Genomic DNA, 18803 nt, shown 5'->3' on the forward strand with positions numbered 1-18803 from the left:
CAAAATACTGTTGAATCTCTACTGTTAATGTAGTGTAGTGGCAAATAAATAGAACAACAAGTAAGAGAATGGAATAGAAAGGTCATAAATAACAAAAATACATAAGAATATAATATACAGTTGACATCTCAAATAATGGAAGCAAAGATTGACTTTTTAATAAATCATGCTGAGTCAACAGAAAAGCCATTTGAAAAAGATAAAAATTAGATTCATACTTTACACCATACACAGGATAAAGTTCGAGTGTATTAGGGAATTAAATGAAATAAAACCATACAAATGCTTAAAGTAAACATAGACAGATTCCATTCAAAGTGGAATATAATCAGTAACACTGAAACCAAACTGTTGAAAAATTGGTAACATAACAATACCGAATGAGGATAGGGAAGAAAAGATTAAGTAATTTTGGGGAACAGTGTTTTCATTACATACTTCAAAGATAAACACAAAACTAATTGTATATGAATGTTTTATTCATGTTAGTACAGTCCACGGGTCGCAAAGAGTCGGACACGACCGAGTGACTTCACTTTCACCATACTAATAGATTTAAGGAGGGTAAAACTCAAATTTCCATAAATGTTGAAAAAGACTGAAAAATTGGACTGCAGCCCACCAGGTTCCTCCATGCATGGGATTTTCCAGGCTAGAGTACTGGAGTGGGGTGCCATTGCCTTCTCCGTAATTTTTTTAATAGACCTATTAAAATTATAGAACCACTTTATTTATTTATTAGAATTGAACAAATAAGAAAATATACGATGGGAAGATGAGAACCAGGTACCTATTTGTTGGAAAAAAGAAGTTACAAATAAGGAAAAGTGAAAGGTTTGGACTCATGGTTCATAATACATCTACCCATGGATACACACAGGAATGTGTGAATGGTGCAGAACATATATTTTCTTTGTCTGTCCAATGAAGTCAAGAAGCCATGACCCTCAATATTAATGAATACACCAAAGACCCCTTTAGGGGTGTCTGCCATTGGTGACCCCATGGACTTATACAGTCCATGGAATTCTCCAGGCCAGAGTACTGGAGTGGGTAGCCTTTCCCTTCTCCAGGGGATCTTCCCAACCCAGGTCTTCATATTGTAGGCAGATTGTTTACCAGCTGAGCCACAAGGGAATCCCAAGACTACTAGAGTGGGTATCCTATCCCTTCTCCAGGGGATATTCCCAACCCAGGAATCCAACTGGGGTCTCTTGCATTGCAGGCAGATTCTTTACTAACTGAGCTATCAGGGAAGCTTCCCTCATAGCTCAGTTGGTAAAGAATCTGCCTGTGAAACAGGAGATCCAGGTTTGATTACTGAGTTGGGAAGATTCCCTAGAGAAGGAAGAGGCTATCCACTCCAGTACTCTTACCTGGAGAATCCCATGGACAGAGGAGCCTGGCAAGCTACAGTCCATGGGGTCGTGAGAGTCAGATGACTTAGAGACTAAACCACCACCACCACCAAGTACCTGGATCTTGGTTTCTAATTATCATTCTAAAAAAATGGAACCAGGAATTTTTAGAGATATAGTGAATTATATTCCTGGATCAAGATGAGCCTGAAATATCTTATGTGCTAGAAAGGAAAGGATATGCCCAGGAAATGATGCAAACGTGAAAGGAAAGAGCAGTCAAATTATAGGAGGTTGTAGTTCAGTCCCTAAGTGATATCTGACTCTTTGAAACCCCATGGACTGCAACAGGCTATCTCCTGGAGTTTTTTTTCAAATTCATGTCCATTGAGTTGATGATGCCACCCAACAATCTCCTCCTGCCTTCAATCTTTCCCAGCATCAGGGGCTTCTGTAATAATTTGGCTCTTCACATCAGATGGTCAAAGTATTGGAGCTTTACCTTCAGCATCAGTCCTTCTAATGAATATTCAAGGTTGACTTCACTAAAGATTGACTGGTCTGATCTCCTTGCAGTGTAAGAAACTCTAAAGGGTCTTCCCTAGCACCACAATTCAAAAGCAGCAATTCTTTGGTGTTCAGCCTTCATTAGGGGGCTTCCCTCATTGCTCAGTTGGTAAAGTTGGTAAATCTGCCTGCAATGAAGGGGATCAGGGTTCAATTTTTGGGCAGGTAAGACCCCCTGGAGAAGGAAATGGCAACCCACTCCAGTATTCTTGCCTGGAGAATCCCATGGATAGAGGAGTCTGGCAGGCTACAGTCCATGCAGCCATAAGAGTCAGACACAACTTAGCAACTAAACCACCACAGCCTTATTTATGGTTCAACTCTCTCATTCATACATGATTACTAGAAAAAAAAAACATAACTGACTATAGGGACCTTTTCAATAAAGTGATGTCTCTGCTTTTTAATAAACTATCTAGGTTTCTCATAGCTTTTCTTCCAAGGAGCAAGTGTCTTTTAAATTTGTGGCTGCAGTTACCATTTGCAGTGATTTTGGAGGCCAAGAAAATAAAATCTGTCACTGCTTCCATATTTTCCCCTTCTACTTTCTGTGAAGTGATGGAACCAGATACCATGATCTTAATTTTTTGAGTGTTGAGTTTTAAGTCAGCATTTTCACTCTCCTCTTTCACCCTCATCAGGACACTCTTTGCTTTCTGCCATTTGAGTGGCACCATCTGCATATCTGAGGTTACTCATATTTCCTCCTAGTAATCTTGACTTCAGCTTGTGATTCATCCAGCCCAGCATTTCACATGATGTATTCTGCATATAAGTTAAACAGGGTGGCAAAACACAGCTTTGTCATACTCCTTTCAAGGTTTTAACTATTGCTTCAGGCTTCACCGGAGACAGGTAAAGTGGTCTGATATTCCCATCTCTTTAAGAATCTTCCAGTTTGTTGTGACTCACACAGCCAAAGGATTTAACATAGTTAATGAAGTAGAAGAAGATGTTTTTCTGTAAATCCTCTGCTTTCTCTATGATCCAATGAATGTTGGCAATTTGATCTCTAGTTCCTCTGCCTTTTCTAAATCTATCTTATACATCTAGAAGTTCTTGGTTCATGTACTGTTGAAGCCTAGCTTGAAGGTTTTTGAGCATAACATTATTAGTATGTGAAATACACACAATTTTATAGTAGTTTGAACAATTTTTGGCACTGACTTTCTTTGGGATTGGAATGAAAACTTTTCCAGTCCTGTGCCCACTGCTGAGTTTTCCAAATTTGCTGACATATTGAATCAGCACTTAAACAGTGTCATCATTTAGGATATTAAATAGCTCAGCTTGAATTCCATCACCTCACTGGCTTTGTTCATAGCAATGCTTCATAATGTCCAGTTAAGTTCACACTCCAGGATGTGTGGCTCTAGGTAACTGAACACACCATAGTGGTTATCTGGGTCATTAAGACATTTTTGTATAGTTCTTTTGTGTATTCTTGCCACCTCTTCTTAATCTTTTCTGCTTCTGTTAGGTCCTTACTGTTTCTGTCCTTTATTGTGCCCATCCTTATAGGAAATGTTTCCTTGATATCTCCAATTTTCTTGAAGAGATCTCTACTCTTTCTCATTCTATGGTGTTCCTCTACTTTTTGCACTGTTCATTTAAGGTCTTCTTTTCTTTCATGTTCTTCTCTTGAATTCTGCATTCATTCAGGTATATCCTTCCCTTTTTCCTTTGCTTTTCACTTCTCTTCTTTCCTCAGCTATTTGTAAAGCCCCCTTAGACAACCACTTTGCTGTCTTGCATTTCTTTTCCTTTGGGATTGTTTTGTTCTACCAGATCTAATCTCTACTAGATTTAATCCCTTGAATCTATTTGTCACTTCCACTGTATAAATGTAAGGTGTTTGATTTAGATCATACCTGACTGGCCTAGTGATTTTTCCTACTTTCTTCAATTTAAGTCTGAATTTTGCAATAAGGAACTGATGATCTGAGCCACAGTCAGTTCCCAGTCTTGTTTTTGCTGATTGTATAGTGCTTCTCCATTTTCGGTTGCAAACTTTATAATCAATCTGATTTCAGTATAGACCATCAGGTGATGTCCATGTGTGGATTTGTCTCTTGGATTGTTGGAAGAGGATATTTGCTGTGACCGGTGCGTCTCTTGGCAAAACTCTGTTAGCCTTTGCCCTGCTTCATTTTGTGAGCACACGTGCAGGAAAGCACAAAATATCAGTCTGTGGTATTCTTGGCAAAAATGCATAAGCACAATTCAATAATGGAGATATGAGACAAAGTGAGTAGTTTACACTGGCTAATATACTTTAAAGTTATCAAGTTCATGAACCAAAGAGAAAAACTGAAAAACTATACCAGATTGGAGGAGAGTATGGAGACGTGAGAACAAAATGCAATGTGTGATCTTGGTTAGAGTTCTGAACTAGAAAAAAGGGTCATTAGTGAAGTATCTAGCATAATTTGAATAAGGTTGACTGAGCGACTTCACTTTCACTTTTCACTTTCATGCATTGGAGAAGGAAATGGCAACCCACTCCAGTGTTCTTGCCTGGAGAATCCCAGGGATGGAGGAGCCTGGTGGGCTGCCATCTATGGGGTTGCACAGAGTCGGACACGACTGAAGCGACTTAGCATAGATTAGTTAATGTTATTGTATTGATACTACTAATGCATTGATTTATGGTAATAGTTCTATGATTACATAAATGTTAACAGTACATTTAAAAGGTTTATGGGAATTCCATGTATAGATAGCATTTTGTTGTTGTTGAGTAGCTTAGTGATGTCTGTCTTGGCAACCTCATGAACTGTACCCCTCCAGGTTCCTCTGTCCATGGGATTTTCCAGGCAAGAATACTAGAATGGATTGCCATTTCCTTCTCGATGCAATTTTCCTGACCCAGACATCAAACCCACATTTCCTCTACACACAGGAGAATACTTTCTACTGCTGAGCCACCGGGGAAGCCCAGATAGTATTTCACTAGGTCTAAATTCTATTTTGGAATGAAATATTAAAACAATGTAGGAACACAGGAAATTAAATACACAAAAAATAAATTAACATAATAAACAAAATAGTGACATTTAAGAAATTTGACAGAGCCAATATTTGATTTTATGACAACTGATAAAAAGTTTTAAGTCCTTCAAGATTTATTCATAAGTGAAAGAATAGTTTATCAATATAAGTGACAAATCCTTAAGGGGAAAAATCCTTAGTGCTAAAAATCACTAAAAATATCACAAAAGCTTTATGAAACAATTTAACATTAGTAAATTTAAATTCCTTGAAAGCCCACCAAAAGTGATTATTGAAGTAATAGAACTGTTAAAATTTTTTCCTAAAATGCAAACTCTAGGTCAACATGATTTTACCAAATAATCTTTTCAAATTTCTTAAAGAAAGAGTATCCATTTTAAATAACTCTTTCAGTGAAGAGGAAAATGGGGAACCATAACTCATTTGTAGATGCTAGCATAATCTTGACTCTACAACTGAAAAAAAATTTTTTTAAGTAAAACAACTAATTATCTTCCTTAACATATATATAAAATTCTAAAAGAAAATATTAGCAAATTGAATCTAGTGATATTTTAAATATCTTACCGTGTCGCAACCAAGTGACATTTATTATAAGCATGCACATTTGGTTGATATTTTAAAAATCAGTCAAATTTATAGAACAAATGGTAAATAGAATAAAGAACAAAATATGATCAATATGATTGTTCCAAAAGAGGAACAGAAATCATTTTAAACATTAGGGAGGAAGAAAGAGCCCTAGCAAAATTTTTGAAAATGAAGTAAAAATTCATTCGTTGAAAAATGGACACTATTGGCAAAGTAGTCATTATTTGTAACAATCACCATTCAATAAATAAAGTTGATAAATTTAGCAAGGCTGCTGAGGATACAATAGATAGCAAAATGTCTACTGTATTTCCATATGCTGCTAATAAAAACTTACAAAATAAAATTTTTAAAAATCTATTTATGCTTATATCAAAAACTCCAAATACAGATAATTAAATCTAGCAAAATATATTCAGAACTTCTTTCAGAAAACATTAATAAAAATAGAATACCTATAGAAGGATATATGATGATCATGAATTTGGTTTGGTAAAAATTCAATATGATAACATTTCAATTTCCCTATATTGATCATAGATTAAATGCAATTTCAATAAAAGTTTTTTCTGACTTATTAATGTATTTTGCTTCTTTGTTTTAAATTGTCACAGGAGAAACAGAAGTTAATCATGTTATAAGATGTATACAAAAATGTACAGAACTCAGACTAACAATTTTACAAAGAAGAACAAAGTTGGATTACCTATCCTAAATATACACTCAAGGCTTATAATTTTACATTATCTAAGACAGTGCAGCAGTACTATACAGAATTAGAACTCTTAGTTACATTTGAAACATTCTGCTTAATGAAATATCTCTTAGCATTTCATCAAAACTTTGATGGCTATTTTATCAAAACTTTGCTATTTCACCCTTTGTGGAAATGTGGCAGTTGTAAAATAATGACATCAAAAATATTTAGATATCTTTCTTCCCACATCAAACTGTGAATATTTCAAAGTAGTACCAGTCTAACTAATAATTGTCAAACCTAGCAGTTTATAACATTTGTCAGAAAATCAAGAAATATGAGATATGATTAAAGTAACATCAGTAAGTGTGGCTTTCATAGGCACCAAAATCCCAGAATGATTACTCAAACTTACCTCCTATATCTGGGCGAAGTTTATTGTCATAGCCTTGAAGCAAGGAGTTGAGAATTTGTGTTATATCTCCTTCGTGAATCTTTGGTGCCAAGACCCAAGTTTTGTTCACTGTTAAGTCCTCATCATCTTCGTCATCTGCTTTATCAACACTAAGAAATTCAAAGAAAAATTTGTATGATAGTTCAGTCAAAGAGGGATTTAAAAAAATAGTTTAAGGTTGCTATAATTGTATATGGGAGTAATAAGAGGTAAAAGAAAAGCATTAGAAATATCTTACACTAAGTAAGCCTAATACCTAATATCTTCATCATATGAACTCCCTGTTTCAATAATATCTAAAAATGAAGAAATCAATACAAGGAATAATCATGTAATATTAAGATAATAAAATAAAATTTTCCCATCCCACAACTGTCATTTACAATGACAGAGGTCATGCAGATGGTAGTGTAAGTAGTGGCCCTAGATTTGTGCAGACCACAATCTGCAGAGCCATATACAGTGATTCTAAACCAGACACTAAAATAAAAATTAAAAGGTGAATATATATATATATAGGAAAAGTTGCAATAATTAGTCCAGTAAATGTATTTAAAATGCAAATATAAAAAAGAAGACAAGGAAAGATGACAGAAATAGAGTTAAAAGAATAAAAGGAAGAAGTATTAAACACATCTGGTCAGAGCAAACACCCTCTTCCAACAACACAAGAGAAGACTCTACACATGGACATCACCAGATGGTCAACTGAAATCAGACTGATTATATTCTTTGCAGCTAAACATGCAGAAGCTCTATAGAGTCAGCAAAAACAAGACTAGGAGTTGACTGCGGCTCAGATCTTGAATTCCTTATTGCTAAATTCAGACTTAAAGAAAGTAGGGAAAACCACTAGACCATTTAGTTCTGATCTAAAGCAAATCCCTTACTATTATACAAGGGAAATGACAACTCTTACAATTTTACAGTGGAAGTGACAAATAGATTCAAGGGATTAGATCTGATAGACAGAGTGCCTGAAGAACTATGGATGGAGATTCATAACATTGTACAGGAGACAGTGATCAACACCATCCACAAGAAAAAGAAATGCAAAAAGGCAAAATGGTTGTCAGAGGAGGCCTTACAAATAGCTGCGAAAGAAGAGAAGCAAAAGGCAAAGGAGAAAAGGAAAGAAATTCCCATTTGAATGCAGAGTTCCAAAGAATAGCAAGGAGAGATAAGAAAGCCCTTCTCAGTGATCAATGCAAAGAAATAGAGGAAAACAATAGAATGGGAAAGACTAGAGATCTCTTCAAGAAAATTGGAGATACCAAGGGAACATTTCATGGAAAAATAGGCTCGATAAAGGACAAACATGGTATGGACCTAACAGAAGCAGACAATATTAAGAAGAGGTGACAAGAATATACAGAAGAACTGCACAAAAAAGATCTTCACGACCCAGATAATCACGATGCTATGATCACTCACCAGAGACAGGCATCCTGGAATGTGAAGTAAAGTGGGCCTTAGGAAGGGTCACCATGAACAAAGCTAGTGGAGGTGATGGAATTCCCGTTGAACTATTTCAAATCCTAAAAGATGACGCTGCATAAGTGCTGCACTCAATATGCCAGCAAATTTGGAAAACTCAGCAGTGCCACAGGACTGGAAAAGGTCAGTTTTCATTCCAATCCCAAAGAAAGGCAATGCCAAAGAATGCTCAAACTACTGCACTATTGCACTCATCTCACACGCTAGCAAAGTAATGCTCAAAATTTTCCAAGCCAGGCTTCAACAGTATGTGAACCATGAACTTCCAGATGTTCAAGCTGGTTGAGAAAAGGCAGAGGAACCAGAGATCAAATTGCCAACATCTGCTGGATCATCGAAAAAGTGAGAGAGTTCCAGAAAAATATTTACTTCTTCTTTCTTGACTATGCCAAAGCCTTTGACTGTGTGGATCACAACAAACTGTGAAAAATTCTTAAACCGATGGGAATACCAGACCACCTTACCCGCCTCCTGAGAAATCTGTATGCAGGTCAAGAAGCAACAGTTAGAACAGGACATGGAAAAACTGTTCCAAATTGGGAAGAGTCTGTCAAGGCTGCATATTGTCACTTTGCTTATTTAATTTATATGCAGAGTACATCATGAGAAATGCTGGACTGGATGAGGCACAAGCTAGAATCAAGACTGTCAGGAGAAATCTCAATAACATCAGATATGGACATGACACCACGGTTACGGCCGAAAGCAATGAACTAAAGAGCCTCTTAGTGAAACTGAAAGAGGAGAGTGAAAAGTTGGCTTAAAGTTCAACATTCAGAAAACTAAGATCATAGCAACTGGTCCCATCACTTCATGGCAAATAGATGGCAAAACAATGGGAACATTGACAGACTTTATTTTGGGGGGCTCCAAAATCACTGCAGATGGTGACTATAGCCCTGAAATTAAAAGACACTGGCTCCTTGGAAGAAAATCTATGACCAACCTAGACAGCATATTAAAAAGCAGAGACATTACTTTGCCAACAAAGGTCCATTTAGTCAAAGCCATGGTTTTTCCAATAGTCATGTATGGATGTGAAAAATGGACTATAAAGAAAGATGAGCATGGGAGAATTGATGCTTTTGAACTGTGGTATTGGAGATGACTCTTGAGAGTCCCTTGGACAGCAAGGAGATCCAACCAATCCATCCTAAAGGAATCAGTCCTGAATATCTATTGGAAGGACTGATACTGAAGCTGAAACTCTAATATTTTGGCCACCTGATACGAAGAACTGACTCATTTCAAAAGACCTTGATGCTGGGAAAGATTGATGGTGGCAGGAGAAGGGGATAATAGAAGATGAGATTGTTTGATGGCATCACCGACTCAATGGACATGAGTTTGAGTAAGCTCTAGGAGTTGGTGATGGCCAGGGAAACCTGGAGTGCTGCAGTCCATAGGGTTGTAAAGAGTCAGACCAACTGATTGACTGAACTGGATGCTTCTTCCAAGTGAGAAGAATCCAGACCCCAGAGATTTATTTCAACAATTTGGTTGAAGATTATCTTTTTAAATCATAAGTGAATGACTCACTCTCCATATATACATAATTAAAAACTCTGATTATCAAATTTTAGGACTAGAATTTAGACTTTAGGGATCAAATAGCCCACTGCCTTTATTTTGTAAAGAGGAAACTAAAGTTTGCAGGGAACTAAGGAAAGCACAAACACATTTGTTTGCAAAACTGAAACTCAAACCCTGATCATACAGCTAATGCTTCCTGCTATACCTGTGTGTTTAACAAGCATAAAGTTTCAACTTACTTATGAATTATATTAGAAACATATTGTGGTAGTAATGTGTGTGTGTGTGTGTGTGTGTGTGTGTGTGTGTGTGTGTGTGTGTGTGAGTTTAGTCTCTCAGTCATGTCTAACTGTTTGAGACTCCCTGGACTCTAGCCACTAGGCTCCTCTGTCCATGGAATTTTCCAGGCAAAAATACTGGAGTGGGTGGCCATTTCCTACTCCAGGGGATATTCCCAACTCGTGGTTTGAGCCCAAATCTCTTGCATCTGCTGCACTGGCAGGCAAATTCTTTACCACTGTGCCACCTAGGAAGCCTCAGTTGTAATATATTTATCTTTGAAAAGTCAAAGTTGCTCAGTTGTGTCCTACTCTTTGCCAGTCCATGGTATAGTCCATGGAATTCTCCAGACCAGAATACTGGAGTGTGAAGCCATTCCCTTCTACAAGGAATCTTCCCAGCCCAGGGATCGAACCCAGCTCTCCCACATTGCAGGCAGACTCTTTACCAGCTGAGCTGCTAGGGAAGCTGAGCCACCAGGATAAAAAATATTCATCTTTATTACCCACGAATTACCCAATCATCATTTGAGTGAGATTATCCTAGACTTATACTCACTTTTAGTAAATCTTAGTTCCCAGTGAAAAATATATATAAACTTTTATATTTGTAAAATTAGGTAAATCTACAATACATTATTTACTTACATATGTTTCAGAGATGGGCTTCCCTCCCAAAATAGATACTGAAGTTTATCATAACAGCTTTAGTTGTCATTTCTACACTAGTCATTTAGCTCTCTTTTGCTGTGGACCTAAACATCTTAGCTAATGCAGTTCTTAACTCTTTTATCATTTTTTTCCAATTTTATTGATATATAATCAACTTATAACATTGTATATATTTAAGGTATACAACACAATGATTTGATCTATGAATACAGCAAGATGACTACCACAGTAAGTTTAGTTAACATTCACCCTTTTTATCCTTTTAAAGAGTATAAATTAACATTGTAAACAAAAACTTAACCTTTGAAATATTTGTGCCTCATTTCATCTTCAAAGTCATTATATTGATAGTTATAACAGATAATGGGATGTATTAGTCTTCTCAATATTTCTCATCTTCTTTCTGTCAGATAGTTATAGTCTCCACTTCACTGGCTTCTAACTTGGTCATGTGACCTGAGTTCTCCTTTCTCAAAGAGTGACCCACTATACTCGTTTGGCTCAGTAGTTTGTTTTGGCTAATGGTATATGTAACATGTGCCACTACCAAGCAGAAGATCTAATGCCAATGCACGCTCACCATATCTCTCTCGTCCTTCTGTGAAAAGACCCAGACACACTCAGAGGCTACTACTCCATGACTTGTCTATCGGAGTAAAGGCAACCTGAACAGAGCCACAGTTGACCTACAATGGACACACAGCCTGAGTGAGAAATAAACATTTACAATTGTAAGTCACTAAGATTTGGGAGCAGTTTATTACTAGAGGATATAATTTTATCCCTTTTGTAAGCTAGTGAGACTTGGGGGGTAGTTTACTACCACTTTTAACACAGTATACAAATTTTATACTCCTGGTATATTAACAGATTTTTAATGTTCATTCATAATTATTTTGCTGTATTTAACTTCAAAATATATACTACTGAAATATAGTTAGTTATATGATTTCCTTCAAATAATTCATTTTCTGTCAATAAAAGGAAAATATATGTACATAGATACATTCATTTATGAACGAAGGAGTGAAAAATACTGAAGTATTAGGAATCCCTGCTGGTATGTCCTCCAGCAAAATTTTATGAAATTAGAATTGCTGAGATATTGTCAATAACCAAAACTCTAGGGCATACATCTAGCTTTAAAACCCGGTTTTATAAAGAAAAATCTGATCGATAGAGAAGATCATTACACATATAAGAACTTGATTTTTCTTTGCAATACGATTGTAGTCAAATGGATGTTCCCAGAAAATATAAAAGCTTTCCCTAATTTTTAGGGTAACAAAATCTTGGTAATCCCAAAAGTACATGCTCACAATGATGTATATTCCCATTTTCCCAGAAAGCTCAGAGGTAATATGAAAATTTACCTCAATGATATTATAAAGCTAACTTTGCTCATTTTTGGCAATAACAGAAAGGAACTTTCATTATATTAATAGTTCATTATTCTACATTTTCTTCTACATTTTATAAATTGCCTTCAGAAAATTAACTGCTTTAATATCATATTGGTATTATTTTGTGGATTAAAAAACACTTGTAATAAGTTAAACATAGTTTGTATAGCATATCAATGTCTCACTGTCTTTCATAGGCTGGAAGATCTGTAACATTTACGTATGTTGAGTGAACATTCATTTTGGGGAAACAAGTAGTATTTCCTTAGGAAATTTCCCTGGGAATTTCCTGACTCATTCTCAAGAACTTATTTTAAATAATGTGAATAAATATAATTTTATAAGTACTGGAAATACATAGATTCCTCAGCATATAATTTTATAAATTGTTTATTTTAATGATTGATGTTTTCATATTTATTAGCAACTGTTGAGGGCCAGTGATGCACCATTATATTCCTATTATGTTTTCAGAACTGTGTGCAAGGTTTCTTCCATATTAAGTTATGTTACTTAATACAGAGTAATCCTATTAAATACATATTACTATTCCTATTTTACAAATGAGAAAAAATAGATATACAGAATTTCCAGGAGCCACCCTACTAAACAATAGAGGCAGAATTTGAAACAAGATTGATTTAGCTTGAAGACTCATTTTCTCTCTGAAGTTTCCATGATATCTTATCATTATTAAACAATCCAGTGTGGTTGAATTTTGAGTCTTCTAATTTATAAGAACACAACACTTGTGGTAAATAGTTAGCACGTGCATTTGGATTGTGCATGTGTAGGAGGCTTAGTCTCTGCCTTGAGTTCTGAGAAGTTAGAATGATAATTTCAAGGAATCACACACACTCTCTGATGAAAAAGATTTTCTAACAGATATGCTTAATCTTCAATCCAATGCTTTCACTCATTTATAGCAGAAATAACAAGTGCTACAAATATGTTAACTACAGAAAACATAAAGACAAATAAAACTATATTCCTGATCTAAATGATCTTGTTGTTGTTATTCTTTAGTCACTAAGTCGTGCCCAATTTTTTGGAACCCCATGGACTCTAGCCCACCAGGCTCCTCTGTCCATGAGATTTTCAAGGCAAGAATACCAGAGTGGGTTGCCATTTCCTCCTCCAGGGGATCTTCCAAACCCAGGGACTGAGCCTGAGTCTCCCACATTGGCAGGAAGATTCTTTACCACTGATCCACCAGAGAAACCCCTAGATGACATTATTTTCTATTAAAGGAGATAATTATTCAAAAAATCAGGCTTCTGTGGTAGCTCAGCTGGTAAAGAATCCGCCTGCAATGCACTCCAGTATTCTTGGGCTTCCCTGTGGCTCAGACAGTAAAAATCCACCTGTAACGTGAGAGATCTAGGTTCAATCCCTGGGTCGAGAAGATCCCCTGGAGGAGAGCATGGCAACCCACTCCAGTATTCTTGCCTGGAGAATCCCCATGGACAGAGGAGCTTGGGAGGTTACAGTCCATGGTGCCTCAAACAGACATGACTGAGCAACTAAGCACAGCACATTCAAACAACACAGAAAACCATTATATACAAAGATGCTTATCACAGTGTCATGTATAGTAGCACAAACTTTAAACAGTAAGATCATGTTTAGTAAATTATTATTTGCCTATAGCGTCTAATGGATTTATCCATTCAATTGGTGATTGTGAAGTGTCTCGTAAAAATATAAAATTATTTTCATAATTGAATCTTATATGCAAAGTAACACATAATAATTTGCTTTTATCAAACCCTAGGTATAAAATAGCTAAAATATTTAACAAGAAAGTAGCATAATGAATACATTAAGTGTTCTACACTCATGGAGCTATAAAAAATTTAATTTTTTCTGCTATAATTTTGTAATATAAACACATGAAAAGCAGTTTATTTGACATTAATACCTACCTAAAAATGAACTGCCTCTTCCTATATACCAGATAATGCTCTGAAATAAATTTCTAATCATAAAAATTAAATAATTAAATAGAGACTTTTATGGAGAGAAGTAGAGCTTTATACTCTGCCACAAAAATGAATATGGCAGCCCTAAAAAGTTGCCACTCGGCTCTCCTGGGTTGGGAATATGGTTTACTGACAGCCCAGGTGTCAGTTCTCTGGACCAGCACTATGTCTGCACCAGATCCAAGCTCCCCCGGGCAGCTTTCAGGCAATAACTCCACACTGTGGCAATGGTAGTACAGACCCATTCCTGCAGGACGAGGGACCTCTCTACAGGGCAAATTTGGTTGGATGAATCCAGAAGGCCTGACTAAAGCCTGTTGAAAGGGCACTCTATTCTGAGACTATTTTGAATCAAACATCTTTGCCCTATACTTTCATAGGGGTCAGATCTCCATTATTATCTGAAGGCTCTCTCTGCTTACTTCCACTTCCTCTCCTTTACCCTGCTGGGCATTTCTCACAAAAAAACTTTTACATGTCTAATCCTATCTTGGCATCTGCTTCTCTGAGGCTTTTGCTTCTCATGTTCCTTAACTGATCCTTGTGTCCAGTTACTAAAGTTTTTTGAGTTACCTGCTTCAGTATTGGGCTTCCCTGACGGCCCAGTTGGTAAAGAATCCACCTGCAATGCAGGAGACCCTGTTTCAATTCCTGGATTGGGAAGATCCACTGAGAAGGGATAGGCTACCCACTCCAGTATTTTTGGGCTTCCTTGTCATTCAGCTGGTAAAGAATCAGTCTGTATTTATGTCTTACTAAGCTATTTTACTACAAGTCTGATTATAGTAAATATATAGTAAATTATTTGATGTAAAAATAATTTGAGTATAATTTGTATTTTTCCTAATACAATAAGTAAAAGTTTAAATTTATGATAACTAAGAGTATAGACAAGATATGCTAATGCATATAATCATAAAAGAATTCATCTCTACTGCTAGAAGTACATATATATATATATATATATATATATATATATATATATATGCTGCTACTGCTAAGTTGCTTCAGTCGTGTCCAACTCTATGCGATCCCACAGATGGCAGCCCACCAGGCTCCCCCGTCCCTGGGATTCTCCAGGTAAGAACAATGGAGTGGGTTGCCATTTCCTTCTCCAGTACATGAAAGTGAAGTGAAGTCGCTTAGTCATGTCCAACTCTTAGCGAACCCATGGACTGCACCCCACCAGGCTCCTCCATCTATGGGATTTTCCAGGCAAGAGTACTGGAGTGGGGTGCCATTGCCTTCTCCAATATATATATATAACAAGTCAATCAATCAATACAATTTTTCATAAATAGGGTAAACATTCATCAAGATTTGCCCAAGACAATCTTGATTTACACCTGTTGCCCTAGAATAATTATAAATAGTACCCTCTTTCACTCACAAAAAGCCTAATTTGAATTATAAATTGTATAGTCACCCTGTATATAGTTCATATAAGGTTGACTTCAATGCAGGTGTCCTTGTTCTGATACCTGGGGAAGACCCTTTCATTAATTAAGACAGTACAGATGAAACTCAAAAGCCAGGCCTCATCAGTGAACCGTTGCTCATGACAAATTAGTGTTTTTTTATAAACATCAGATACATTTCCATAAGTCAACTGACAGATTCCAGGGAAGAAATATAATGTTCTAATGCTTCTAAGTAGACTATATCTTAAAGTCAAAGCCTACAGGAGCTAACTTTTAAAGAGAATTTATAGGCACTGATTTTAGATTTAAAAGAGAAAATAAAATTTTAAAAATTCAATTATTTTTCTTCTTTTTGCCTTTATATTCTCACCACTTATTTCTTTAGTATAGGGTCCTTTTTAGGGTAGTGGTGCTGAATCATTTCCATTGTTCATAAATGCTGGTAGGGAAGCAAAATAAGTAACAGTGATCGATAACAATGTTACAGATTTGAACCTTCTGAGGTGAAATGACAGTCCACTCAATTCTGTGATTATCTGATAAGCACAAATGAATTTGGGACCCATCACTTAAGGCACTAGAGAGGAATGCTGTGGAAATCTGAGAAGGGAGAAGGGAAGCATGCCTAGAGTATTAAGCAAGTGTATTCCACCCTATGCTTCCAGTCTATTCAGTGCTTAACTCTAACATAAATTAATCACACTGTATCTTATTCAACTACTTTGTTTATGGTGCTCTATAAGCTCCTTGAAAACTGAGGCTAATATTTTCAATATGAAAACACTGTTGCTTAGCCTGACATATAATGTGCACAATAAAAAAAATCACTAAATAAATGAATAATAGTGTAAAGAATATTAGAAATCATCTTGATGTTCATAGGCAAAATTATAGTGAATAAAGAAAATAAACAAGTAAGAACTGTAAATATTGGCCTTAATCAGAGAATTCATTATTGTTCAGTTCAGTACAATCACTCAGTCATGTCTGACACTTTGCGACCCCATGGACTGCAGCACACCAGGCTTCCCAGTCTATCACCAACTCCCGGATCTTACTCAAACTCATGTCTACCATGTCGGTGATGCCATTCAACCATTTCATCCTCTGTTGTCCCCTTCTCTGCCTGCCTTCAATCTTTCCCAGCATCAGGGTCTTTTCCAATGAGTCGGTTCTTTGCATCAGGTGTCCAAAGTATTGGAGTTTCAGGTTCAGCATCAGTCCTTCCAATAAATATTTAGGACTGATTTCCTTTAGGATGGACTGGTTGGATCTCCTTGCAGTCTAAGGGACTCTCAAACATCTTCTGCAACACCACAGTTGAAAAGCATCAATACTTTGCTGCTCAGCTTTCTTTACAGTCCAATTTTCGCATCCATATATGGCTACTGGGAAAAATCATAGCTTTGACTAGACGGACCTTTGTTGGTAAAGCAATGAAAAATGTCTCTGCTTTTTAATATGCTGTCTAGGTTGGTCATAGCTTTGCTTCCAAGAAGCAAGCATCTTTTAATTTCATGGCTGCAGTCACCATCTGCAGTGATTTTGGAGCCCTCAGAAATAAAGTCTGTCACTGTTTCCACGGTTTCCCCATCTATTTGTCATGAAGTGATGGTACTGGATGGCATGATCTTAGTTTTCTGAATGTTGAGTTTTAAGCCAACCTTTTCACTCTCCTCTTTCACTTTTATCAAGAGGCTCTTTAGTTCTTCTTCTAAGGGTGTCATCTGAATATCTGAGGTTATTGATATTTCTCCCAGAAATCTTGATTCCAGCTTATGCTTTTTCCAGGCTGGCATTTCACATGATGTACTCTGCATATATGTTAAATAAGCAGGGTGACAATATAAAACCTGATGTACTCCTTTCCTTATTTGGAAACAGTTTGTGGTTCCATGTCTAGTTCTAACTGTTGCTTCTTGACCTGCATAAATTATTGTAATTTTTACCTAATATAAAATTAATTTTAAAAACACAGTAGCGTTCTCATCCTAGTACTAATCTATCATAAATGTCAGAAAAAACAATGCAAAACAATCTAAAAAACAGTTACAAAAAATATAGCAGAAAACGTGTACATCTTATGTGAGGAAACTAAAAAACTAATCGAAGCATATAAGAATAGAAAAAATAAATGCAAAGTAAATATTTTGGCTATAAAACTGTCATATTAATATATAATTCTCAAACTAGTTTATAAATCTAAGAAATCTATATGTTAAACATTTTGTTGATGTATTGCAGAAACTAAACCAATATTGTAAGCAATTAGACTTCAATTAAAAATAAGTTAGCAAAAAGAAAGCTTCCTATGTAAAATGTTAAAATCATTATACTGTAGTTAATCCTCAATATGAGGATTACAAGAAATTTTTGAAAAATAGATTGTGAGATAAAATTTGCCTTGCCAGAATAAAGAGAAAAATAAAGTTACTGTAATCAAAACCAAATTGTGGTAACACATAAAGAAATCAGTGAGAATGAAATCAAACATTCAAAGTGATATACCAAGTGTCCAGAAATTCAGTATATGATAAATGTGACTAGTCAGCTTAGAAATGAGAACATGAATAATTCAGTAAACTCCTGTTAAAACATTTAGAAAAAATAAATTACCACTTACATAATAAATTACTAATATACCCAGGTGGGGCTAGTGGTAAAAAACCCGCCTGCCAATGCAGAAGAAATGGGATGTGGTTAGATCCCTGGATCTGGAAGATCCCTGTGGAAGGAAATGGCAACCCACTCCAGTATTCTTGCCTGGGAAATCCCATAGACATAGGGGCCTGGAGGGCTATAGTCCATGGGGTCACAAAGAGTCAGAAGCAACTGAAGCGATTCAGCATGCATACTAAAGATCAAAATATAATAAAGTATAAAAAATTAAAGAAAATATAAAAAATATTTATTTTCTAACTTTTTGGGGTAAGGAGTTCCTTATACACAACATGTTGTCAAACCAGGAGAGTAAAAAAAAACTGACAAAAAAATAAATTATGGAGGACATTAGACAGAATTCAGATAAAAACTATAGAGCAAAGGATAAAAACAAAGATATTTACAACATAATTTGTACAGGAATTTCAGAGGGAAAAGAAGACTAATAAATATATGAAATTATGCTATTATTTACTGGTAGCAAGGGAAAATAAGTTTACAATATGGCAAATTTTAGCCATAACACTGGAAAAAACATTCAAAGTTTTGGTAGCAGTACATTCATAATATAGTACATAATATAGATAAATGGCATTTTTATAAGCATTTGTGTTCAGTCACTCAGTCATGTTGGACTCTTTGTGACCGCATGGACTGAAGCACACCAGGCTTCCCCA

At 35.9% G+C, this 18803-nt stretch overlaps 1 protein-coding gene across 1 annotated transcript in view; it reads right to left on the reverse strand.

Moving 5' to 3' along the window:
- GABRG1 (gamma-aminobutyric acid type A receptor subunit gamma1) overlaps positions 1-18803 on the reverse strand; it is an 86215-nt gene that overhangs the window by 55076 nt on the left and 12336 nt on the right. Inside the window, exon 2 of the mRNA XM_069593054.1 lies at positions 6641-6789. Within this exon, the coding sequence (XP_069449155.1) occupies positions 6641-6789 (149 nt within the window). The remainder of the gene's footprint in view (positions 1-6640; positions 6790-18803) is intronic.

This window comes from Ovis canadensis, chromosome 6 (assembly GCF_042477335.2).
Source record: "Ovis canadensis isolate MfBH-ARS-UI-01 breed Bighorn chromosome 6, ARS-UI_OviCan_v2, whole genome shotgun sequence".
Taxonomy (NCBI): Eukaryota; Metazoa; Chordata; class Mammalia; order Artiodactyla; family Bovidae; genus Ovis; species Ovis canadensis.